The sequence below is a fragment of the Corapipo altera genome, unplaced genomic scaffold (genome assembly GCF_003945725.1).
Source record: "Corapipo altera isolate COAL_440 unplaced genomic scaffold, ASM394572v1 54, whole genome shotgun sequence".
NCBI lineage: Eukaryota > Metazoa > Chordata > Aves > Passeriformes > Pipridae > Corapipo > Corapipo altera.
In genome coordinates, this window is record NW_020884902.1 from 8,599,866 (window position 1) to 8,625,902 (window position 26,037).

A 26,037-nucleotide genomic window follows, 5' to 3' on the forward strand; every position below is an offset into this window, starting at 1 on the left:
AAATCTGCCAGGTGGAGGGGGGGCATGGACAGACCTCAATTTCATAGAGACTTGCTGATCCAGAGCAAATCCACCTCTCCTGCCCTTTCACTTGACTCCCTTTGTGAGCACAGATGCAGCAGGGCCAAGAGCACAGGGAAAAGAACAATGCCTTGCCTCTCATAGCAATGGGATAAGGACAGGAGCTGAGTACAGTTACCCAAGAAAACTCCTAAAAGAAAGCCCAAAGCCCATTGTACCCTGCCCAGAGCCCTCTCCAGTGTAGAATTTATATGATTTAAAAGTAGCTTCAGTGCTTGACATAAGTAGCTGCAATTGTTGGGCCACAGGTTGAACTTTAACTGAACCACATGGCTGTGCTGTGTCAGTCAGAGATGGATCAGAGGGGAACTTGGGGAATCTGATCATTAATAATAGTAAAAATCGTTACTAATAGTTAGAATAGACAAAGCTGCAGCTTAAATATTACTTAAAAATTGATAGCTGGAGCAAACAGCCCATAGATCCTGGTCTGTGAACTGTAACAACCCTGTCACAGCGTGGAGTAACAGAACACACTGAACCCTCACCAAAACCCACCTCAGGGGCTGAAGCAACAGTTTGGTACCGTAACAGTGAAGCCAGGAGGAGTGGGAAGGACCCCAGCCCCTGATATGGCTGTTGGTCAGGACTGTCGTGTGAGGGAGGGGGAATGAAGGTTGTAAGGGAATAATTGCCCAGGGATTTCTTTGTTCATGGTCCCACTTTTGAGGCACCAGCTCGAGCAAGCAAAGACCAGAATTGTCTGTGCCAAGAAATGTATCAAAGTGGGGGGAGAGCCTCAGGTCAAAAATTGCTGCTGCTTGCAGCCCCGTTTCTGTTGGACTCGATGATCCAGAATATTCTCTGATTCAGCACAGCATCCCCCCTGCCTTGCCTGGCTGTTGGAGTCAGCTCAGGAGGTGGGGGGAGACCAGGGAACCACCACAGTTGGAAAAGTGACCTTTATTTAAAAAATAAAAAGAGCAACAAACCGCAAATGTTCTGCAACAAACCCCTTGTGATATACTTGTCACAACTCGTGTGCGGTGTCCATGCTGACCTCTGCGAGGGGTGGGGGGACACCAGGCAGTCCCTCAGGGCTGGCAGCCACGTCCCTGCTCCTGTCCCAGCCAGGAAGGCACTACCTGGCTGGAAATGTCAAGCCGGAACAGGGACCATCGCCCACAGCAGGCACTTCTCTGGGTCCACGAGTTCCAACCTCTTTCTACCTCCTGGTCCAGCTGCTGGGGGGCTGCCCCCTCCCCAGGGTGATGGGCAAGTGCAGCTGGAGAGCCCGGGGGAAGCCATTCCCAGGACAAGGCTGGCACCTCGCCGGGAGCACGGCGGTGCCCTGGGCTGCAGGAGAGGAGCTCAGAGCTGCTGAGGTGAAGTTGCTCCTGAAAGAAGGTAAAACGAACCCAGATGAGACAAAGAACTGGCAGTGCATGGTGGGGTGTGGAGTCAGTCCCTGGGCTACACCAGCCCCGCTGCCTTCTCCTGCACGTTGTACTCCTTGCTCCTCTTCACCTTCCAGCTGATGAGGGCGAGCAGGACAGTGCCCACCACCTTGTAGCCCACCTGCAGCCCCAGGTATCTGCCGGGAGAAGAGCAGGGAGATGCCATGTCCGGATGTGGCACCTCCAGCTGGCCCCAAGCTGAGCTGGGGACCATCCCTGTGCCCAAGGCCGCCAGGGGGGACAGGGCACAGGTGCCAGGGGTACCTGTTGCGGAGGAAGTTGTTGTTGTAGTAGGCGCAGAACCGGCGCTGGGTGCACTGCTGCTGCCAGTAGATGCAGGACGAGTCGATGAGCGCTCCGAACATGGCTGGGGCTGGCAGCCAGGCTTGGGAGAAGAGAGGACGGAGTCAGGCTGCTGTCCCTGACGAGGTTCAACACCTCCTGGGGCTCCAGCAAACCTTCACTGCTCCCCTCAGTCTCATTAGGAGATGGACACTCACCCAGCAGCCTCATTAGTAAGAACTGGACGCCGATGGCAAACGACTTCTCGTCCTGGTTCACCACCCTGCAGGGGAGAAGCCATGGGAGGTCAGAGTGGTGGTACTGGCTCTGGGTTTGGTCAAGACTTGGTTGCACATTTATGACCATCCCATGGATCCCAACATGGGGAACCATAACATCACACTCCCCCCTGTGACTCCTGTGTGCCCCCACCCACACCCAGTGCTCACCGTAACACCATCATGTAGAGGGGGTTGTGGGACAGGCAGGCGACCAGGGCAGCGAAGGAGATGAGGAATATGGCAGGAAAGAGCATGTCAGAGCAGCTGAGCGGACAGGAGCCTGAGTACAGCTCCTTCCCAGGAGGGATCTGGGAACAGTTCTTGTAGATCTGTTGAAAACATTTGGAACAGAACAGACATAAGACTCCTAAAGCCAAGAGCAGGGATTTTAGTGACGCATCGGATCGCAGCCCTTTGCAGGAGACCAATGAGAGCATCAGCTCCAATTTTAAGGCCACAGCCATGGCATCCTGCAGTGGGATGTGCCATCATCCCTGTTTCTCCAAGCAGACTCCCAGGAATTGTCCGTGGCACCTTCCCAGGACTCCAGCTCCCTGGTAGACTTCCCAGCACACAGTGCCAAAAAGGTTCCACCCCTTGTTGCATCTGTCAGGTTCCTGCAGCGTCACTCCCCTGTCCCCAGCGAGCAAAGGTTCAGTCTGCTTTGCAAACTATGTGCTTTACTCACCACTTGGTTGGGGTTGGAGGAATTGATGGTGCTGCTGGTGCAGCCAGCGAAGCAGGGTGAGATGTACTCCACCTTGTTTTCCCAGCACACCGGGTGGAAGATGTGCTTGGAGCAGTGGCACCCACTCGGCTCCTTAACCTGCTGCTGGGAACTCAGTGTACTGCCAAAAAGGAGGGAAAAATGGGGGAAAAATTAAGAAATAGGAGAGAAAGAAGAAAAATAAAAGTCTCTCTTACTAGTTGACCAGTTTTCCCATTCCTGTTTGGACTGGGACACTGCCAGCAGCAGCCTGACTTCCTGTCAGCCCCTGATCCCCGCAGGTACCTCTGGAAGTGTACAGTGAATGTCGCAGGAATTATGTTATGTCTCCAAACAAATACACACTTCTTTTTTCCTTTTTTTTTTTTTTATCTTCCCTCCCCAGCTGAAAACTAATTGGCCAAACTCCTGGAGAAATGGACCTGGGCTCCATCCAGAGCTGCACAAGCAGCTGTGCGAACAGCCCCAGCTGGAAACACCACACAGACACAAACTGGAAGTGGGCACATTCCCAAACAAGCCTGATGACAGCGAGGACAAATCCAGTGATCTGTGCTATGTTTCCTTCATACCTGAGGGTGTGCATCTGCTAAGTGGCACAGCCGGAATCCTGCAGGAATGTGGCACAAGGGAGCTGTCCCTGGGCAGGGTGGGATGGGGCTGCTCCATCCCTGCAGGAAAATGGCACCAGAAACCCTAACCCTAACCCTTGCTGGCATTTCCGCTAGGAAATGAGCACAATGCACTTGATATCAAGCCTTGGTGGTATCTAAATATCATTTTTCTCTTAAAAAGTCATGGTAAGGGTCAAAAGTATCCACTGAGGTGCCGAGAAAGGTGATGTCCAGCTCGAACACAGGAAGCGCATGAGGTGATGTGGACACAGGCACTAATATTACTAATTTCCCCCTAAAAATCCAGAGTGAAAAATACATCCTGCTTGTCTGGCATAGAAAATCAGGGATAAATGACCTCCCAAGCTCTCTGTGCTGTGAATTGCATGGATCAACTCCAGGCAATGGGATCAAGCAGCAAGCAGCAGCACTGCCTCTTCACCTGCGTGTATCCCTCCCCATGGACAAGCGGGACAAGGGCTGGAGAAACAGGGAGCTGGGAGCAGCCCAGCGACCTGCATTACCTGTGGGGGTAGATGCCCTCGATGTGCCCTGTGGAGCAGCCCATGAAGAAGATGGGGAGGCAGAGGAGGATGGAGAACATGAGCACCACCACAGCGAAGCGGGGGATGGCCCGCAGGGAGAAGGCAAAACGTTTCATGATGATCCCTCCTAAGAGCATCCCAAGCGCTGCTGCCGGCAGGTTCACGGCTCCTGCAGGGAAATGAGGGCATTAGGGGGGGTCCTGGCTGCCCAGCACCCCTCCATGTGCAGGAGGTGCCTGTGTGGACCTCATGGGAGCTGGGAGAGCCCACAGATCCCACTGTTATCCAAGGCAGCCTAAGGCAGCTGGGAAACCTCAGGCCAGGAAAGTCACCAACCACCCCAAGGTGAACCCCAGGTCTCACTTAAAAATGAGCTTCCAGTGGCTTCTCCTGCAAGAATTTAAAAATTCTGGGGAATATGGGAGGGTGGGTCTGTGCTGATGGGTATTTTTTGCCTCCATCCGTGCTCACCTATGAGGAAGTTGGCCTGGGAGGAGGAGGCACCGTACTGCTTCTCCAGGAATTTGTTGAGGAAAGTGGCCAGACCCGCAATGACCGAGGAGAAGCTGCACTGAGCCAGCACCAGGAGGATGAAAAGGGGGTTGAGCAGCAGCCTGAGGAAGATCTTCGGGAATCCTATGTGGAAACAGCAGAAAAAATTACTTTTAGCCATGTGATCCTCACACCAGCAACTTGTACTGGGAAAAAAACCCCACCCTTAGGCTGTTCCCAGCGAGGATGTCTGTGGGACAATGATGATCTGCTGGGGATGTCTGCGGCCATGGGAAAGTAGAATGTGTCTCGGCAGCTGGCAGGATTATGGATGAACACAGTGTTTTCCTGGGGGGACATCGTGTCCCCCAGCTCTGTCAGCAGAGGCAGACAGACTCCAGGCTCCTTGGGACCAGCTCTGTTTATTTGGTCTCTAATGAGCTTTTCTAATTAGCAGAGAGTGCTGGGGAGAGCCGGCATCATCCATCAAAACCCCGTTGAGATGGAGAAGAGGGAGCTGGCAGCTCCAGGATATGACTGTGGTGGATGGAGAGGGAAGGAGAGAGGAGGGCCTTTATCTGGGAAGAAATCGTCATGGAGATAAAGGGAGTCATTAATCTGGTCCCTCACCATTGGCATCCCTCTCAAGCCCAATTTGGCTACACATAAACAGAGCAGTGTCAGCTGCAGTGGGGTGACCTCCTCGAAGGGGGGGGCTGGTGGCGCCAGTAGCCCTGTGCCCACCCCTGGAGCTGGGGCCCCTTTCCAGCACACTCACACCATTTTAAGGTCCTCAAACCAATCATCAAAAACAGCTCAGGCCCCACAGACGTCAGCACTGCTTAGAGCAAGAGGAAGGCCATATCCCCCTTCCCTTAGGGCAGGGCATGCTGCAGCCCTGATGGTGCCAGAGCTGGCCCTGGCATTGCCACACAACACCCCTCGGCTTGAAATCACCGTCATGGAGGTCCCCACCCGCCCACCCTTGCCTGGACATGCCAGCCCTTTACTTTTTATAAACTCCAGCAGGGAGGTCTCTTCAGCTGCCCCTGTCTCCATCTTCCTGAGCATTCCAGCCTCCCCGTTCCGGTCCTGGAGAAGGGGAGAGGGGCAGGCTGTGGTGAGAGGGGAGCACCCATGGGTGGCTGGCACCATCCTGGGGTGCAGCGAGGCTGCGGAGGGGCAGGGTCTGTCCCAGGTGCCTTTCAGCCCCAGCCAAGCCTGATAATCACAGCAAAGCCCCATCCAACCTGGCCTGGAGCACTTCTCCAGGCTGGGAGAGCTGGGGGTGTCCAGCCTGGAGAAGAGAAGCCTCCAGGGAGACCTGAGAGCCCCTTCCAGAGCCCAAAGGTGCTCCAAGAGAGCTGAAGAGTGACTTTGGGCAAGCCATGGAGTGACAGGACAAGGGGAGAATGGCTTCCTACTACCAGAGGGCAGGATTAGATGGGATATTGGGGAGAAATTTTTCCCTGTGAAGGTGGTGAAGCCCTGGCACAGGTTGCCCAGAGAAGCTGTGGCTGCCCCTGGATCCCTGGAAGTGTCCAAGGCCAGGTTGGACAGGGCTTGGAGCAACGTGGGCTAGGGGAAGGTGTTCCTGCCCATAGCAGGAGATGGAATGAGATGAGCTTTAAGGTCCTTTCCAGCCCAAACCACTCTGGGACTCTATGACTAAAGGGGTGAACTATTTCAAACTTCACTGCAGCCCCTGAGCAGAGTGGCAAGACAGCTTTTCCTGCTTGGAGAGGCTTTAAGAAGTTGGAAAGCTTTCCTTTCCTGAACCCTGGCAAAAGACCTCTCTTTTAACTGTGCAAAAAGTCTGAAAGTGAAAGTTGGAGTCAGCTCAGCTCAGGTCTCGTGAGTCCTTTAGCCATAACCATGAAATATTTTGGATTTGATTTTGACCTTTAAAGAATGGATGATTAAACAGTTTCAAACCAGAACTCAATTACTTTTGTGACAAAACCAGATTGGGGCTTGGCTTTGAAAACACCAACATGAGAAATTTTAATAATTTTGCATCTTTTAAAATCTGTTTTAGTGGAAAGGTTTGCTGGGCTCCCTTCCTCCGCCCCCCTCCCCTCCCCCCCAGGGACAGGTATTCCCTCCCCGAGCGCTTCCCTGCCTCCAAGTCATTCCAGCCTATGGAGATGAGGTCTCACCTCTCCTTTCAGCATGTACCGAGGGAAGAAGAAGTAAGGGATGGAGGTGAGCACCAAGCAGCCCGAGGAGATCAGCAGCCCCAGCCACCAGGCCCCGATCCACCGCTGGTCCCCTGGCATCAGGCGCAGTGTCGCTGCAAGACACAAGGACACACTATAAGAGTTTCAGGGGTAAAAGGGGCAAATGTCCATGAAAATATGGACTGGTGGAACAGAAAGGGTCCCTGTGGGCACAGCCCAAGGATCTCTCCACTGGCATGGAAGAGCAAATGGACAGAGGTGGAAGCTCCCACCGACACTGGCAGCAAGACCAGCCCTGGTTGTGTTTTCCTTTCCCTGGCCAGGACCCTGCACAGCCACTCATCCCAACTGTGCTGAGCCTCCCAGATGGCTGGAGGATGGATTTAGTCATCGTGGAAGCACACTGATGGCACAGGTTCAGCTCTTCCCCTCTCGAGCCAGCCCGTCAAGCGGCGATTACAGGGTCCAGCTCCATCCTCCTCCTCTGGGAGTATACAGTGGGTTTGGAACACTCTGCCTGCCAGGGATGCTGAGCCAAGACAGGGACCAGGAAAGGCCACAGCTACTTTCCTGGAAAAAATTGCTCTCCCATTGTTCCAGGCTCAGTCACTCTGTGGTTGCAGAGACCAAGGGAAGGCCCCGTGCCGGCAGACGAGCGCTGCTAATGAGCCCCATATCCGAGTGGACGAAACCCTGGGCGCCTTCTCAGGAAACGGGAGGAGAAGGTGAGAGCTGCTCCGTCTCCAGTGGAGACATCCTTGGGTTGGGCTGAGAGATGCTCATGGGAGGTTTGACAGATTGCTTGGCTTGGCATGGGGCCCACAGCTCCCTGTGGCCGGGATGTGGCGGCTGGAAGGAACCAGCGGCAGGCTCCAGGTGGGAGCCCTGTGCCAGGGTGTGGCAGGAGAGGAGACCACTTCCCACTGGAACAATCGTCCCACTTCCCCAAACAGGACCACTCCACTCTGGAGCTCGGACATTATCATGGAGTGACCAGGCAGAAGCTGCTAAATCCGTCTGCCGCCACGGGGAGCGGGCCAAGGCTTTTTGGAGCTTCCTGCCCAGGTTCATTTGTTATTCTTATCAGGCATCGGACAAAAATGTCAGGCAGGCTCTGATCTCTCTGAGGAAACACAGGAAGAGCCACATAAATGATGGAGCTGGGGAGAATTCTTCAGTGATTAAGTTACCAGAAATAATAAGCATGTGCCACTGATAAACAAAATTATCCCTGCGGTGGCGCCGGCTTGGTCCCTCTCTCTCTGCCGATGCTGGTGAAGGGTGGTGGGGAAGAGGACGAGTAGACTCAAGCCTCCCATATATCCACAGGGCAACAGTTGCCCTATAGTTGTTTTCTCCATCCCTGGATGCTTCAGTTGTCCCTGTTCCTCTCCACCACCGTGCTGGGGTCGTGTGATACCTCCTCAGTGTGGTGGCAGTGGGCAGACCCAGCCATGACAACCAGTGCAGCACCATGAGTTGGGCTTGTCCCTACCACAGGCCTCTGCTTCAGTGGTGGCTTCAAGACCACCTGTATCCTTCTTCATGGGATGACGTAGTAGAGGAATGTGGTCTTTCCATGGCAGTGCGTTTTACAGGTCACAGGACTGGTGGCTTCTGTCACCTTTGGTTTCACAGTGACCTTCTGACTCACAGGAGGTTTTTAGGACCATCACTACTTGAGAAATACTTACCAGTGTCAACCCTCCCGATGTCCACGAATAGCCGGAGCACCACAGATCCCAGTAAGTATCCAAAAGCTGGGCCAAACACGGCGATGGCAAAGAGGATGGCTGGGAAAAGGGAGCAGAGAGAGCCAGTGTGAGCAGGGAATAGTAGTTCCAATGCAAATATGGCTTCTGTCTTCCCAGGTGAGGCAGGAATGATAGTACTATATACAGAGGGGAGAAACCACCCTTTAGCACCTGGTAGATGATGAGAAGGTGCCCGTTGCTCAGCCACTGAAGGTGGTGTTTATCTAACAGGAACAGGAGGGGGAAGGCAGCTGCTGCAGAAAAAGTCCCTCTGCTCTGCTGCAGTCAAGGTTTTTCTGGGACACTAAAAGTTGTCAGCTACACCGTGAATATCTGTGATCCACTGGGACAAAGTGAGGAACCCCTGGGAGCAGCAGGACGGTGGCGTCCTGGGCTCCCACAGGTGATGGAGACCTTCACCTCCTACAGGAGGCCAGCGAAACAAACCCATCCCAGTCCTCAAATACAGGCAAAAACCTTTGGTGCAAACATCAGGAGAAGTGAAAGATTCTGAGAGCAAAAAGGCCAGCAGACCACCCTGGGTCCAGCTGAACCATCCTGTTCCAAAACAGACAACCTGCACCCAACCTGTAAGGTCAGAACGTTTCCTTTTGACTCATTTGGAATGAAAGGATCCAAGTTACCTCCTTGCACAACATTCTTAAACTATTCAAAAGGAAACAGTGTCTTGAACTACACCAGCCATAAAATGAAACCAGACTCAGGGTGATGGCATTTATCTTGTACTGAGGCAACCTGGACCTCCAGTAGCCCTGAAGTGACCATCTGTATTATACACAACACACCAGTCCCATTTTCTTCATCTTCAGAACCTTTCATGGTCCTTCAGTCCTCTTTCCTTCATTTTCCTTACAGGTCTGGGAATTCAGATGTCACTCAGAGGTCATGGGAACGGCACCCCCTCACTACAGGGGGAAGACAAGGATGCTTGGGCCTTGGAGCAATCTGGTCTAGTGGATTATGTCCCTGCCTGTGGCACAGGGTTGGAACTAGATGACCTTTAAGGTCTCTTCCAACCCAAACCATCCTGGAATTCTATGATTCTGTCCCTGCTTTTACCAGCCCAATTAGCTGAGAGGAGAGAGCACTACCCACACGTGAGACTCTGCAGTGCTCTTTGGTGGTGCAGCAGAACTTTCCCAGAGCAAAGCACTCCTGGGAGGGTCTGGAGACCCTGCCAAGCACTCCAATGCTTGTCCAAAGCCTGTCCTTGGGAGTTTAGTTCCAAAGGCTTTCCTTCTCCTCTAGTGCTTACCTTATTTTGGGACATCCGCTTTCGACTCCTAAATCACTCTGACACCTTTGGCTGCTCTAAAGACATTGTTTGGCACCAGGAGGAATCAGGCTTTTAAATAACTTATGGACTGAGCTCAAAGCTCACGTAGGCAGGTCAGCACCAGATGGGGTTTGAAATTCATAGGAGATAAAACACAATTTGATGTGGAAGCCAGGACCTCTCTCTTTGCAATCAAGAATTCCTCCTGAGCCTGGGAGCCCACATCGGGCAGGGACCAATTCCATGGCAAAAGTGTTGATTTTGGACCCTTGATACAAAACCTGCGTTAGTGGGCTCTTGCAGGCTATCATATTGCTGGCTAAAATATGACCAATCAATGCTCAGTAAGAACAGGAGATGGTCTCTGAGAAGCTTTCATTGCAACTTTTCTCCCCCATGAATGGCACAAGATCTCATAAATGCAAGGGAGAAGTCCCAGCTCATCCATCTCATCTCCTTGCCCTGATTTTTTGGCTTCCTATCACCCACTTCATAAACATAACCCTACAGAGAACAGCTGACTGTCAAGGGGAGAGACAATCTGGCTTTTTAATCAGGGAGGATTTTGTCTGAGTCTCTCTGGCTGCTCAATCTGTGTCCATGGGTTCCTCTCCAGATAAATACCTTGATATCTCACCTGTAAGGTCTGGAGGAGACAAAATACACAGCAATGGTCCCACTTACCAACGTACAGAGGGGAATTGTTGGCCTCTGCGAAGTCGTCCACGTAGGATATCCCAAAGGGCTGGATGGGGACAGTCCCGATCCCGGCCAGCAGCTGGGCGATGACCATCATGGCCCACATGCTGTTGGCCTCCTTCTGAGGGTCACGGGTGGTGTTTGGGCACACAAACTTATTCTCTGGATAGCAGAGCTCAGCCTGCCCCTGGCTTTTGTTACCTGAAAGGGAGAAAAGTGAGCATTACAACACTGGGCACATCCTCTGCCTCCTCCCACACTAAATCCCAAAATAGCAGGACTCTCCAAACCTGCTGGATTTTGGATGGATTGCTCATTTTATTTACAGTTCTCCTTGCCTTGCCCTTCCTTTGGAGTATTACACTGAGGTCAGGGCAGCAAACAACCAGGCTGTGATTTTAATCAAACTTTTAGAGTTCATGGCATGGAGTTCTCAGTTTAATGAGGGCAAACCTAACCCATGGCTGGTTTTTGTTATCTGTGGTCTTTGCTCCCCTGTGGTACCCAAGTAGGAACAGGGGGTGATGCCCTCTGGGGTGACCTGGCTTGCCTGAGGACACTGTCCCTGAATCTCCATTGCCCTCCTCGTTCAGGCTCCTTCCAAAACATGGTTCTTGCTTCTTCAAACAGTCCTCTGAAGACCATGGGGAGGTCTTCAACCTGCTCCAAACCACTGTGAAAACTCCAGCCTGGCCTGGAGCATCTTCATGGGCTGTTGACAGGGTTAATTTGTTCTTTTCCATTGCCCAGCAATCCTCATAATGTCAATATCTTTGCCCTGTTAGTCTATTTTTGCACAGTCCATCCTCTAATCTTATTCAATTTAGTGAAGCTGTTCTGCAAGAATTGCACCACATGCAGAACTTTAGGGTCAAACACAGTTCTTGGTGCTTCCCTTCAACCTTTTCAGTGGTTCCTGATTGTAATCATACCTCCATGGCTGTACACAAATCTAACACCAGTCAATCAGGGTATCAGCATTATTTGACCAACTCATTCTCCATATAATTCCTGGCCAGTTTCCTTATTGTTGCACAGAACTACCCATACAAGGGAGCATATGGAGCATAAACACTGAGTCAAAACTCACAAAGCTCTGGGCAGGGAGAAGGGTGATATCTGATCCTTCCTCCTGTTTCCTTCACAGTCAGAGCAGCCCCTGTCCCAAATCCTGACCTGTTCATAGCCTGGTGCATGAATTTAAGCTGTTGGAAAACTTGGCATCTGATGCCTGATTTACTCTCCAAACTGTCCGACTCAAAAGCCTTGGGGATGGGGACCAGCAGAGAGCTGGTTTTTGGAGGTGGCAATCCCTGAGGAGACTAAGGCTCATCGGCATCCAAGGATCTAGGTGCTGAAGTCACTTAGGAAAGGCCAAAGCCAGCCTTGTGGCTGGTGATGCAGGTGATGCTAATTAGTCTTTCAGCAAAGAAAATAGAGTGTCATCATACATCTGAGCTTGTTCCCAAAGCATGCCCAGTTAAACCAGGAGCCTTCCTTAGTGTGGATCATAAGGCTTATAGGCTAGAGCAGAATAGGCCCTGGGGACAGGAGATCTTTGCTCTATCATAGGAGGGTGGTGAGGCCCTGGCACAGGTTGTCCAGAGAAGCTGGGGCTGCCCCATCCCTGAGTGTGTCCAAGGCCAGGCTGGATTGGGCTTGGAGCAACCCGGGCTAGTGGGAGGTGTCCCTACTCATGGCAGGGGGTGGAACGAGATGATCTCTAAGTCCCTTCCCACCCAAACCATTCCATGATTTGGAATCCACATGATTTGATTCCACAGCACAGCTGGAATAACATACCCAGGAGAGGCAGAAGGGATCCCACATGTAACTACCGCACTCAGAAGGGGTTTCAAAGACATAATGAACTCAGGCTTAATTAGCAAATGCTGACCTCAAGTCTCTCCCCAAAACACTGTATCTAAATCGTGTGTGCACTGGACACAACCCCTCTCCTTGGGCAGTCACACCCTAGCCCAGAGCGCCCAGAGGTGGTTCTGTGGTGGCACAGCTCGTGGTCCTTACCAGTGCTGAGCGTGGTGTACTCGTAGGGGTCCGAGAGGAAGTGTGGCAGGGTCACCAGGAAGGCCCCCAGCGCCAGCAGCAGCCCCCCCACGCCGATCACCCGCGGGCGGTGCACGCGGCTGCCGAAGTAGCTGACGAAGATGATGAGGACCACGTTGCCGATCTGGAAGTGTCAGAAGACATCACAGAGGGTGTTAAGACCTTATAACTGTGCCCAGTTGGGTGGAGAGCTCTGTTATCTCGTGGTGTTTGACAGAGCAGGAGCGGCGCAGCCTCCACTCTGCACACTCACAGCGAGTCAGTGCTCCCTTCTCACCTCAAACCAGCAGGGCACCTCCTTGGCTTCTGCCACCTCTGTGCATCCCTTGTTGTCATGAACAACTTCACAGCCTCCCTGTGGTCTGCACGGGGTTTCTTTCAGTACCCACAGCTGTCCCCCACCCCACAGGAATCACAGAATCCTTAAAGCTGGAAAAGCCTTCTAAGATCATCAAGTCCAATCATTCACAGCGCTGCCAAGGCCACCACTAACTCATGTCCCCAGCTGCCACCTCCACATGGCTTTTAAATCCCTCCAGGGGTGGGGACTCCACCACTGCCCTGGGCAGCTGTGCCAGGGCTGGACAACCCTTTCTAGGAAGGAATTTTCCCCCATATACAAACTAAACCTTCCCTGGCACAACTTGAGGCCATTTCCTCCTGTCCTGTCACTTGTTACCTGGGAGAAGCGTGACACAAACTAACATTTCCTACAAAACACATCAAGAAATGAAGGGTGTTGCCTCCATTCCTATGACTCAAACAGACACAAGCGCAGCTACAAGGTCCAGCTCACTGCAAATATTTGCGACTCTGGACATTTGCAACTGCAGATGCAATCAGCTAAAAAGCCATGAAATCACTCAGCTCACTCAGGCAAGTGGGTGAACACCACAGAATTACCATTCAAGGGCTTTCCCAGCTTGGGACAAGACATGATTTTAACTTTGGCATGTTGGAGCTGTCCCTGCTCATTTCAGGGGGTTGGGTTAGATGGCCTTTAAAGGTCCCTTCCAACACATGATTCTATGTATGGCTAAGAAAACTTTCTATTTATGTTTACATGGGCTTCCCTGCTTGTCTCTCCGTGGTTTTTTCTTGGAGTTACTGCAGGCACCAATGCAAAAAGATTGTTGTTCCGGACAGGCTTGGAAGTCACAGCCAGTAGGAAGTCTCAGTAGGCTCTGAGACAGTCTTTTTAACCCCAAATGTAGGTGCTGGCTAAGGTAAGACCATTCACTTCCCCAAGGACCTAGGAGGATTCCTAGTGCCCAGATTCCTGATGGAGCACCCCATGTGCTCACCAGGGAGCTCATCAGCAAGGTGAGCTGCCACCAAGCACTTTGTCTCTGAAAGTAAAATAAAGTCTCCCCCTGCATGTTTTTTCCTAGTTGGCCTTGAGGAGCTACCAGGAAGATACAATTCCTGACAATCTGAATGTTCAAACTTATTCCAGAGGATTTATTGACTGGAAAGGGTTTGTGAGGAAATCCTCAGCCAGCTCAGCAACTTGCCTTAAACTGTGACAGAGGGTGGGGTTAGATGGGATATTGGGAAGAAATATGAGGGTGGGGAGGCCCTGGCACAGGTTGCCCAGAGAAGCTGTGGCTGCCTCAGCCCTGGAAGTGTCCAAGGCCAGGTTGGACGGGGGTTGGAGTAACCTGGGCTAGTGCACATGGCAGGGGTTGGAACTGGATGAACTTTAAGGTCCCTTCAACCCAAACCATTCTGGGATTCTATATCCAGTAAAAGTCAGCTCTTGGCCACAGGGCCATCACCACATAACCCTACATTCACCCTCCTGGCAGGTGGTAGAGCAGAAGTGAAGTGTGAAGAGGTGTCCAAGTGCACAACAACAGCTGCTTCATCCAGCACACGTGGGCATGACCAAGGAAGCACTGGGTGTGAACAACTCTGACAGCCTATTTTGGGAAGGTGCCCCCCGTGTTCTGACCACTCCCAGTTACCTCATGCAAGCTGGAGATGAAACCTGAAGAGAGACTGGAGAGCCCAAAGCGCTTCTCAATGGTGGTGAGGCTGCTCTTGAAGTTGGCACTGTAGAGGAGCTGGGAGAGCTGGAGAAGCCCATGGCACAGCACAAACACCTGTGGGCAAAAAAAACGTGCCATGCCAGTGAGAACCCTGTCAGAATCATAAGCTCATTAATGTTGGAAAAAGTCTCCAAGATCATCAAGCCCAACCTTTGACCAAGAACCACCATGGCCACTAAACCATATGGCAAAGTGCCACATCTACTCGTTTTTTGACGACTTCCAGGGATGGTGACTCCACCACTTACCTGGACAGCCCATTCCAATGATTAACCACTCTTCCAGTGAAGAAATTGTCCCTAATATCCAATCTGAACCTCTCCATGCACCACTGGAGGCCGTTTGAGGCTGTAGTGCCTGGCTGCTGCTACATGACTGCTGGTGATCACACCCTGCGGGAGCGGACTCGAGTTGGCTTTGGCCAAAGGCTGTACTTCTGACATGGAACATCCTTGGGTTCACTCAGCTGTAAAGTCAATTAACAGACCCTGCTCCAAGGGCTGTTACTAGAGAAAGCTGAAAAAGGGCTTTAAAATCCCCAGAGGGAAAGGATGAAATATGCACATGGTCTCACTACTGGAAGACCTTTGTAGTATTCCAAAAACAGCATCTTCCTTTGAGCCAGGCTGTGAGCCGAGCCAGGAGCAGAGCTGCATGGAGGCAGAGGAGGGAAAATAGAGAGAGTTTAGGGGGCAGGGCAGAAACCTTGTCCAAAGAACCCGGGTGGCCTGTGAGAGGAAGGCACTCTCAGTCGGGGATGTAAGAGGCAGCTCACCAGTGTCTTTTGATCTATATTTAGGCAGAACAGTTTTCCTTTATTTTTCTTGGAATGAAATGCCTCTAACATGATGCCAAAAGTATTTCAGAATCGTTAAAAAAAAGAAAAAAATAAAACAAAAAAAAGGAAAAGGTTTTTTTTTTTAAATTCATAGGAAATCAAATATTTGCTGAATACCGGAAGAGTGTCCCACAAAGATAACGGCAGGAAGTGCGGGATGATGGATGGGGGATCAAAGGTACTGCAGGCCTGACAAATTCCTGATGCCCTTGGCCAGGAGAGCAGGGATACTCCTTATTTGGAAGGGTGGTAGCACCCAGGAGCCCTGACCCCTTGAGTGATAAAAAAAAAAAAAAATAAAAATCAAAAAACACCAAAATTGTCCACCCAACATGGAGGATGCAAATTCCACAGGTGGGTGGAGCGGTGTTTTGGGGAGCAGAGGAGGATGCCAGGTCCAGCAAATGTGGCAGAATTTGGGTAGAAGGTGGGCAAGAAGATGGTTTCTTTGGAAGCTTCTCCTGCAAGGGAGGTGAGCTCCAGCCAGAAGACACAGCTGGGTATCTAAAAGCATTAAGGGATAGGAGAGATGCTGACAGACAGGAGGAGACAAGAGGATGGAGATGAAGGGAAGGAGAAAATGTAGTCCTGACAGTGCAAGGGCAGGCTGGGAACAAACCTGGAGACCACAGGAAAGTCGAAGGAGAAAGGCAAACACCCCAAAAATGAGGAAAGAAGGCTCACAGGGACAGACTGCCACCACAGACTTCCCAGCCACATCTCAGAGGGGTGACAGCAGACAGGCTGGTACCTGGCTGGCGTCTGGCTGGCGTCTGGCTGGCATCTGGCTGCCTGGTAACCAGGCAGGAGGGAACAAATTCCTAGGCTGGGACTTTGCCCTGACAAAAAGCCACAGAGCAGTGACATGGGTGTAACGTGGGAAATCCTCCCAGAAAGGGACAAAGTGGAAGTGAAATATCTCCAGTGAACTCTTGAAGCAGAATGACCTCTCCACCCCCCAGCTATCAACTCCCACGCTCAAAACCCCATCCCAACACACGGTCCTGTGAGTGGTAGCTGGATCCACCACCTTCCCCTTCCCCAGCCCTGAGCTGGGATCACCAGGGGCTGGTCAGGAGCAGAGAGGTGACTCCTGCGAGGATGGGAACTGGAGGAGGGATCTTGTTGCCTGAGAACACTAATTTATGTTCCTGCAGCTCTGGCCAGACCCTGCTGAAGTCTCTGGGGTAAGGAAGCACCAGCTAAACAGTGGCAGGGACCTCTTTAGCTGCAGAGCAGCTGGAGGCAGAGCTCTCCCGGTACGAGGCGTCAGTCGCAGAGGCAGAGCTGTTTACAAACAGGGAGGGAAGAGGGTGGATCACCCAGGCTGAATTTAGGGCAGCAAATGTCAGCCCAATCCCAGGTCAGATAGAGAGATGAAATGTTGGAGAGAGAGAGAATGGAAGGATGGAAGGGAAGATGAGGAGAAAAGGCAGCCTGACATCCCAGAATGCTGGAGTTGGAAGGTGACGGGGAGAAGCTGGGGATATGGAAGGACCATGGGAACCACAGCAGGAAAGGAGAGGGACAAGCCATGGTCAGGAGGGCAGGGGGGAGAAGGCAGAGCTGGCAGGAGATGAACCAAGATGTGTTTATGCCTTGGTGATAACCTGGGCATGGACAAAATGGAGCCCTGGATCCTGAGGTGCCTGGGAGCAGGTTGGGGTTGCCTGCTCCCCATCCCACGAGGGAAGGCAAGGTGGGAAAAATGCAGCTGGAGAGCATCCATGAAGGGAGAGGAATATTTTGGGTGTGGCTGCTTCCCCCTGCCCATGAGTCCTTCTAATCTGGCTCCTGTGAGTGGAGTTAACTGGAAAGGCAGCAGAGCCAGAAGGATGCTCCAGGGATCCATCCCACCCTGAGACCACACAGCAGCCTCGGCCCTCAGATGTAAGAGGCCTGAGGATGGGATGGGAAGGGCAGGGGAGATTTTTTTCCTTGGGAAGAAGCTGCCACCCAGAACAGTTGGAGCAAAGCAAAACAGCCTTTGCTCTGGGACTTGTGCAGCTGGAGCTTGGCTTTCCCAGATGCACTTCGACTGTCTGGAGGTGAGAGCTGTGCCTGATTTAAGACTTCCCCTGCACTCAGCAGACTCAGTTTTAATTAAAATAACGACAGCCCAAACCTTGAAGCTCTGAGTGGAAATTGTTGGGAGAGGTGATTACTTGGAAGGCTCCCCAGAAGGAGCCTGTGAACACCCCGAGTCTGGTGGAGATGGGGGCACCACTCTCCCATGTCCCCCTGAAGGTCCTCAAGGGTCTTTCCCATCCCTGTCCTTCTCCCCACGCATTCCCATCCCCATGTGTTCATGCCGACCACCCACAACCCGCTGGTCCATGGGAATCAGCCACGACCTGGACTTTCCAGCTGCAGAGCACTGGATGTGCTGTGCTGACCCCACGCACCCGCCGAGCAGCCCTGGGAGGGGACGGAGTTGCCACAATCCATCCTCCCTAATGACAGAAAGGGGCTTTTAAGGAAGAGCCGAGCTAGTTTGCCGGGTGGTTTCGCTGACGCAAAGCCAAGGCGAGGGTGAAGGCACGGTGGGAGGTTAAGGAGCCAGGGACACTCCCAAGTGCTGACCCTCCGGAGCAGATGCTCCCATAAGAGCCTGGTGGATTTTGGAGGCTGCAGGCTAGGAGCAATTGCAGACAGCCAAGGAGCAGCACAGAGAGGCGAAAGGCATGTACCCACATGCATCCCCACACAAAATCCCCTCTTAATTATCCCCACACTTCCTTCGGAGCGCCGAAGAAATCCTGACTCCAGGCTGTTTATACAAGACGCTTGACTCCTTTCCAAGATGAGCTTCGTTTAAAAAGGAAACAAACTCCTGGGGAAGGTCCCTGGCAGACAGGCTGTTCCCCCCACCCAGCTCATGGGCACCAACACCTCCCAGGGCAGTGCTTTTTCCAAAGGAAGATAAACCCACCCTACTGCAGGGAACAGAGGGGTCTGGTCCTTCCATGCTCTGGCCAAGGAGAGCTGGCAACCATTCGGTCAATCCCAACCCAAGCCTCCTTCAGAGGAGATGTGTCCAACAAATATTTAGATTTCCTTTCATTTCAAAGTGAAATGAAGGTGAAACACCTATATGGAGACTCAAGGAGCCAGGAGGCTCCTCCAGGAGCCAGGAGAAAACCCCTCAAGGTGGGTTTGAGTCTGGCTGTGCTCTGCACGGACCAAGGGTTTGGGAAGATGCTGCTACATGCAGCATGGTCACTGTTTCTTCCTCTCTGCCACCTGGAGGAGGGAGTTAAGGGTTAATTTCTTGCTCTGCTTCCCCAGTTCATGTCCAAAGTCATCTCTTGCCTCATTTTTCAGTGTCTTCCCCTTGGCAGGCCTGGCTGGAGATAAAAAAGGTGGAAATGCTGTTGACACTGGTGCTAATCCCTGTGCCCAACAGCCTTCCCACAGCAGTGTGGATGGAAAGAGCCAGGGCTTTGTTAGATGGACACAAAGACTGCCTGGGGAGCAGAGTCCCTCACAGAACATATACAAACAGCCCCAGGTGACTGATGACACCAAGGTAGGACATTGCCCAGAGCAAAATTAATCTGGCTGGGGTAAACCCTGGAAAAGAACTAGGAACAAGGATGCTCTGTTAGCTCTTTCCCTACACATGGCACTACTGGAGTTGCATTTTAGGCTCCAGAGAGCCTAAAATTGTTTCACTGTGGTGGAAAGTCAGGAGGCACTCCTCCCAAAGTCAGGAGGCATTCCTCCCAAAGCCAGGAGATCCCAACTTGCCCACGTCTGAAAGCTCCTTCTACTTTAATCTCCTAAGCTTCCAAGAGACAAAAAAAAAAGAAAAGGGAGGAGGGAACTGTAGGAATTAATAAGAATACCCCCAAAATTTTAAAAGGGAGAAGACAAGCTGTTTATTTTAGAGCTTGTATATGATCAACTCTTACTACACTGGGAGACTCTCCTGCAGTAGGACAGCTGAGAACACTCAGTGCAAAAGAAATATTTCAGCTGGAAAGGGAAAGAACAGGGAAATGCATCCCTTCTCGGCATCGCTTTCCTATGGGCAGCTGCCTGGATTTAGAGACCTAAAAGCACCATGAAAGATGAAAAAAAAAAAAGCAACATTCCCACAGAAGGAATCAAACACCCAGCATGCAGACTGTCCCGCAGCACAGAACCTCTGAGCTCAGCCAAGCGGCAGAAGTTGGCTCCCAAATGTTATTTCTACTGCAAATAATAGAAGAATATAAAAATTAAACTGATCAGGGATTGCCTGAAGCATGTTGGAATGATGACTCTCTACTGCCAAGCAATGCACATTTTACAGCCCCCAGTTGTCACGAGCAAAGACAATATTTGCCCTTTTTGCAGCAAACGCAGACACGGGATTTCCCAGCACTGCATCCCAGTGCCCTCGCAAGGTCCTTGCCAGCCCAGCTTTGCCCAGAATGGAGGTTTTTGGCTGCAGAGGGTTGCTGAGGCAGACCCTCAGCATGGGAGGTGTGAGGGTTTGATGCTTCCCAAGAAAACACTGCCTGCAAAATACGATGCAGAGCGTTCAGCAGCCTCCGACCCTCCCGCAGTTTGGGTGGTCTTTGCTCTCTCATCTTTTTCCGAAGGTCTCTTTTCGTTACAGTGCATCAGGGTCCAATTCCAGTTTCCTTGAAGGCGGCAGCTCCAGCTTGGCTTCCTTTTCCCTGACCCACAAGCGTGTGTAAACACCGCTCCCGCCCGGCGCCCCGGCCATGCCTCATGCTCCATATCAGCATCACTCCTCTGCCACTCTGCTCATGACAATCTTATCTACGCTAACCACTCCTTGCTTGTGTTTGGGCACCGAACCACCTCGCCTCTCATAAAATTACCTTGTTTCATGTCTCCTAGACCTTGATCCCACTAAACTTGCAAACCTGCTTTGCCATCTGCCTCTCTCCCATCTTCTTCCTTATCCCGCTGCTGGCGTTGCTGGTGAAGGCCAGGTGGTTTTTCCCTTTTGGAGCTGATCCCACTAAAACCAGACATAACACAATGTGGGATCCATCCAAACCCAACCTCTGTTGTCTGATGCTGGAAGACTCCCATCACCACAGGTCTTTCTCCCCACCCCACCTGTCCTAAGGACCCTCCTTGTTTCTTTGGTACAAACACTCAACCAATCCAACATCTCTCCCTGAACAGTGCCCAGTATTAGAATACGCTTTGATTTTTTTGCTTAAATCAATGTCCCTAATCAACAGTGACTTTGTCCTCTTGGTGTTTCCCTCTCCAAACCTACAGCCTCCAGACTCATGACTTGATGAATCTTCTGTCCTTGCTAAACAAAACAATTCATAATCTTTTCCAACAGGATATGAGAGCACAACTGGTCCATCTCCAGGCTTCTGAAATACACTCTTCAGCAAATTCCTTTAGTCACTTCAAAGGAAGGGACAAAAAAAACTTGCCCTGCTGCTGTTGGGACCTCAGACCCAAAGGCAGGGCTCCTTGTTTCCTCTGCAGAAGGGATCCAGCCTCCCCAAGGAGGGGAGAGCTCCCCACTCCTGTCCGCTGCTCCCTGCTTGTTCCCAACACCTTTACCCTGGGATGCTTTAAAGCCTTATCACACTCTGGGAGCCCACAGTCTCCTATTAACCCTGCTGTCCCCTCTCCTACCATCTTCCATTCCATTCCTCTTCCTGCCATGATATAACACTCAATTTAAGCCTCTCCTAGGGCTTTTAAACTCTCCTGGATTATCTCTGGCTGACATAAGTGAGAATAATTCTCTGTTATTCTCCTGTTTCCTTTTCCATGCCAGGCAGTCCAGAGGCATGGAAAACAAGCCTGCACTCCCAACACTTTCAGGCTGCTCCCCTGCACTCTCCAGCTCGCCAGCTTCCAGCTGAAACCAGTCCAGCTCCTCTAAATCACCAGATATTTATAAAGCTCTCCTCCTTGTCATGTTGCTGGGGATCCCAAAGTCAATTAAAATAGCTCAAAACCATGAAACAGACAGTAAAGGCAAAGAAACCAAAATATCTGAGGCTCTGTAAACAGAGAACTCCTGTGAAATAATCCTTTTCCAGTGCATGTCTGGAAGGGCAAGACAGATATAGAATCATAAGATCATTAAGGTTGAAAAGACCTCCAGGATCACCAAGGACAATATGGGCTTAAATCACATCATTGGGACTCTGGACTGGGGGACATTGATGGGGTCCATGGCCATGTGTGGGTATCAAAAAGACCAACCATCCACCTCTCCTCCACCTTTCAAACCTGTTTTGTTCCTCCAGGCTGTGAGGTCCTTGGTGTCCCCAGTGACGCTGGGCACAGGCAGTGACACCTGAAGATTGGATTCATCCTGCATCTGCTGAGCAGGACAACTCCAAGCCCCCCAAATCCCAGTGCCAGTCAACACAACCCTGGGAGCTCTAGCTGTCCTTCCTCATCATAGAAATCATGAAATGATTTGGGTTGGAAGGGATGTTAAAGATCATCCAGTGCCACCCCCTGCCATGTGCAGGGACACCTTCCACTAGCCCAGGTTGCTCCAAGCCCCGTCCAACCTGGCCTGGGACACTTCCAGGGATGGGGCAGCCACAGCTTCTGTGGGCAACCTGTGCCAGGGCCTCCCCACCCTGGGAAGAATTTCTCCCTAATATCAATTCTAATTGTCTCATCATCACACATCACCACCACTGGGGGGTTACCGGGATGCTCCATGTTTCTCACTGGGGACAGCGCTCGGCAGCCACCTCCCAGCCCAAAAAACTGAAGGCCTTTTCCCTTCTGCTGTGTCTCTCCGTGTGAATCAAGGCAAACAAGTTCCCGAGGGCTTGAAGCAGCCCTACCCCCTCGGAGTGGGCACTCAAACTGAAAGCACAACCTCTGGGCTCGTTCCAGGTGCGATAGGGCACCGACGGCAAACACGCTGCCAGCTGAGCCGGGTGGGGCCCGGGAATATCAGCACCGACCGAGCCCGAGTGGTGTCACTGCCAGTCATTAAATACCACGTGTGACTGAGAGTAACTTTCAGCAACAACACAGAACTGTCACCAGCCAGGTTCCCGCAGGGAACAGAGATCAGCTGTAACCACACGGATCTGAGCCAGGGCCACATCCACAGGGCACTGCCTCCCAAAGTGCTGCTGCACTGCTCCTGCATCCCAAGCAGCGAGTCCATGACTGCCACCCCCATCCCACTCTTCAAACTCCCACAGAACCCCTCAAACCACCCCTGTCCACCACGACCTTTCCCTCCCTGATGCCCATCCCTGGCACCACTGTGCTCCCAATGCCTCCAAATATCAGCAGCAACCGGTCTAGTGCTGGAAAACACCTCAAGAGTGATGGGAACTGGTCCAGGGGGCCAGTGGTCCCCTCACAGGGAACATGGAGGGACGAGGTGCTTTGCACAGAACAATAATTGGTTATTTTGGCCCAAGCCCTGCAAAAGGCACCCTGAAAGTGGTCCCGACAAGTGGCTTTAGGGATTAAATATGAGCTTCATACTTAAGACTTCCAAGTCTAAGCCACAGCCTCCCAAGCCTGCTTAAAGTACGGAACTCTGTTGTGTTGGAAATACTGTCCCCACCAGAAACTGCCATCACTTATATGAGGATGTTGTGTCTGACTAATTTAAACACCTTTATAGCACCTGGATCTGGGCAGGGGGTGATGCCAGCAGCTTCCCACAAAATCTGGGGCTGGATGAAGCCTTTTTATAATCCACCATTCCCAGCTTCTTGTACAAACAAGAGCTACAAAACCCTTCAAACCCAACTGCTGACCATGTTGTGCCTACTGACAACCATTCCCTCCAAAAGTTCCCAAACCTGGAAATTCCACTCAGACACTTGGCTTTCCTACTCTGTCTTGGGGGCTGGGAGGACTGATAGTGCACACAGGCTATGCTTTCCTACCCAGAAGCAGTTCTTTTCTTAATATATATATATATGTTTTTAACACAAATGTCACAGCACGGGAAGAGCAGGCAAGTCAGGAAAGAGTGGGGGATGTTGCTGCCTGTCAATTTATATACATTTGCTCTTAAAGCAAGAATTTTTCTCTGAGGGATGGGTGTCCCGACTCCCCACCGTCCCAGATGGTGCACATCATCCACCTGATGCAAACAAACATGTTTGGGTAGAGCTCAAACTGTTCCTTCACACGCTTGCACGGCGCCAGTGCTGGGCTGTTGACTCTTGAAACCAAAAGCACTTTTTAACATAGAAATTTTAAAAGGAAAAAAAAAAAAAGAAGTTACTAGAGTTTTAAAAGCATTTTTAAAGCTTTTTTCTTTCAGGTGCTGGTTTTCCCTCAGTGCAGCTGGACTTGCAGCCACCGGGGCAGGTGGGAGTGGGGGTCCCTGCCGGTGTCTCCAGTTTGTGGGGTCACTCTGCACATGTTCCCCACATGGGCCACCACCTCTCCCTCTGAAATCACCTCTGAGGACCCCCAGACTGCCTCAGCGGTGGGTGTTCCAGGCTCCTGGCCTAATTTTGGAAGGAAGACACTGGAGCTGGAGTTGGTGGGCACAGGCAGCCAGGCACATCCTGGCACTGTCAGAGCTCCTGCCACCAGCAAAGTGACACCCCCAAGTCATCTGCCCTTGCCCAAACTCCCCTGGAAGGTCCCAGACAGAGCCCTAACCAAGTGCCCTGGGGTGTGTGGGGTGCTCAGCACCCAGCCCTGCTCCTGAGGCACTCACAGCCCTGCAGCTGCCCATGGGATGCACAAATGGGTTAACAAGTATTTGTTGGGGCTTTTTATTTTTAATGCTGAAGTGCGACATCCTGAAAAAGGGCTTGGCAATGTTTTCTCAGCTCCAGGCTATTTTTGCTTGCTGCCAGCTGAAGGGAGCTGTGCCTGTTTGCAGGAAAGAGCATGAACTGCAAGAAGGGCTCTGTTTTTGGGTGGCTTTACTCACCCAGAGTCATGGTCATTACTGCAGCAGCCCGGAGCGGGTTAAGGCCACCTTTTGCACCTCCAGCAGAGGAGGGAGCAGGTCACCAGTCCCCTCCAGAGGCACATCAATGTAGCCAGAGGCAGCCCTAAATCACCCAGGGTGACCTCAAGCTCTTCCTCCTGGTGCCCTCAGCCAAAAAGTGCCATCAAGTCACCTGCTGGAATAGCCCAGCCTGGGCAGTGGGGACCTTCAGGGATGTAGGAGTCGAAGACATCATCTGGGATGATGCCTCCAGCCCAGGCATCTCCCAGAAGGAGCCAGTTGGGAACATCCCCATGGTACCCTACAGCATCCCCACAGAACTTCGGGGGCTACAGCACAGCCCAGGGAGGAGTGGGCAGCACTGTCCTCCATGGAAGGTGAGGGAAGATGGATGGCAAACAAACTCCAAACCTATCCCAGCTGTGATGCCCTACCCATGGCCACACATCCTGAGAACATGCTCGGCTGTAAAGCTCTGACAAACCCTTCCCTGGATCACACACAGGCTCGGACCCAGTAACACTGGTGGGAAATCACACCCCAGCCCTAGGCACCACCACAGCACCGGCACAAGGGGGTCCTGCCCTCTGGCTGCTTCTCACATGTCCCCAAAGCTGCTTCGCCCACGGGCAGCTGCCGTTCCCCAAAACTGCACCCGGCTGCTCTGGATGCTGAGGTGTGGAGGCATGAAAATCCCCCCTGCCCCAGGGGAATCCTGGCCAACGCAGGCAAATGCCCCGGGGACAGGGACCAGCACGTGCAGCAGCCTCGGTGCACATCCAGAAACGGGCCGAAAAGTGTGTGTGGGGGAAAGACGGGGTGATGGGTGGTGCAAAATCAGGATGGTTGGCAGGGTGTAAAACGTGACACGTGGCCGGGATGACCCGTCTTATCACACGCAGGCAATGAGCTCAAGAGCCTGGAGCTCAGGCAGGGACCGGCTTCAAGATGACAGCAGGTGAGTAACCGGGAAGCCAACGCCAGAAAACCCACTTCAACCCGCCAAGCCTTTGCTTCTGTCACTCAAAATGCTCTGCTCAACCAAGTTTTTAGAGCAAGCCCATGTTATTCTAGGGCAGTGTTTTCTTTTCACACCAGGATGTGGTTAATCATTCCCTAAGCAGCAGCACACCGTGTACCGGACGCTGTGGGGAAGCTCACAGTGAGCTGCCCCGTGGGGTACAACACCCATGTGCAGTGCCGGGTACCACTGTGAACCCCACCGAGCCCCTCAGCCCTTCCCAGGCACCGAGCAGGACGGGGTTACCCCGCACCGCCCCAGGAGCTGATATTCAAATTCTGCATCATCAAACAGCCTTCGTTTTACCGGCGGTGCGAACGCGGGGCGCGGGGACGCGTGGAATGGGCTGGGGTCACCACCCGCACAAGCATCTCCTCCCTCCCCGCGGCGCATCCCTGCCAGTCTCTCATCCTTACTTTGATGTTGCAGAAGATACTCCGGGAGCAGGTGCTGGAGCTTTTGGGGATGTCAGCTGGGGATTTGCCAGCTTCGGCGTGGACTCCCATCGTGAGGGCTTCCCGGGGAGCCCCCAGTAGTTGGGCTGAGCTTGGGCTCCCGTCCCTGTCCGGCCTGTCCCGCTGCCCGCACGGTCTGTGCCGAAAACCCTCCGAGGCTGTGAGTGAGCCAGGCAGCGTGAGCGCCAAGTTTTTATAAGTCGGCTCCGGGGAGCGATGATGAAACGCTTTCTCTTTCTCCTCCCTCTTTTGCTTTGTGCACCGAGGGAACTTTAAAGCCGCAGGAAGCGAAGGGCAGAGCGCAGGGAGCAGGTGGGAGCGAGGGCTCGGCGACCCCCGCACGGCTGGGGCTGT

The 26,037-nt window shown here is 52.3% G+C and overlaps 1 protein-coding gene across 1 annotated transcript; it reads right to left on the reverse strand.

The window, feature by feature from the left end:
- Positions 1-842: 842 nt before the first annotated feature.
- On the reverse strand, positions 843-25,734 carry SLCO2A1 (solute carrier organic anion transporter family member 2A1). Its single transcript, XM_027650527.1, has 14 exons — positions 25,645-25,734; positions 14,384-14,521; positions 12,378-12,540; positions 10,335-10,550; positions 8,294-8,392; positions 6,579-6,712; positions 5,430-5,511; positions 4,399-4,563; positions 3,907-4,096; positions 2,730-2,889; positions 2,210-2,370; positions 1,979-2,043; positions 1,743-1,863; positions 843-1,615 (listed from the first exon to the last, which is right to left on the reverse strand). The coding sequence occupies exons 1-14, from the start codon at positions 25,732-25,734 to the stop codon at positions 1,495-1,497; spliced, it is 1,905 nt and encodes a 634-aa protein (XP_027506328.1). The 3' UTR covers positions 843-1,494.
- Positions 25,735-26,037: the final 303 nt, after the last annotated feature.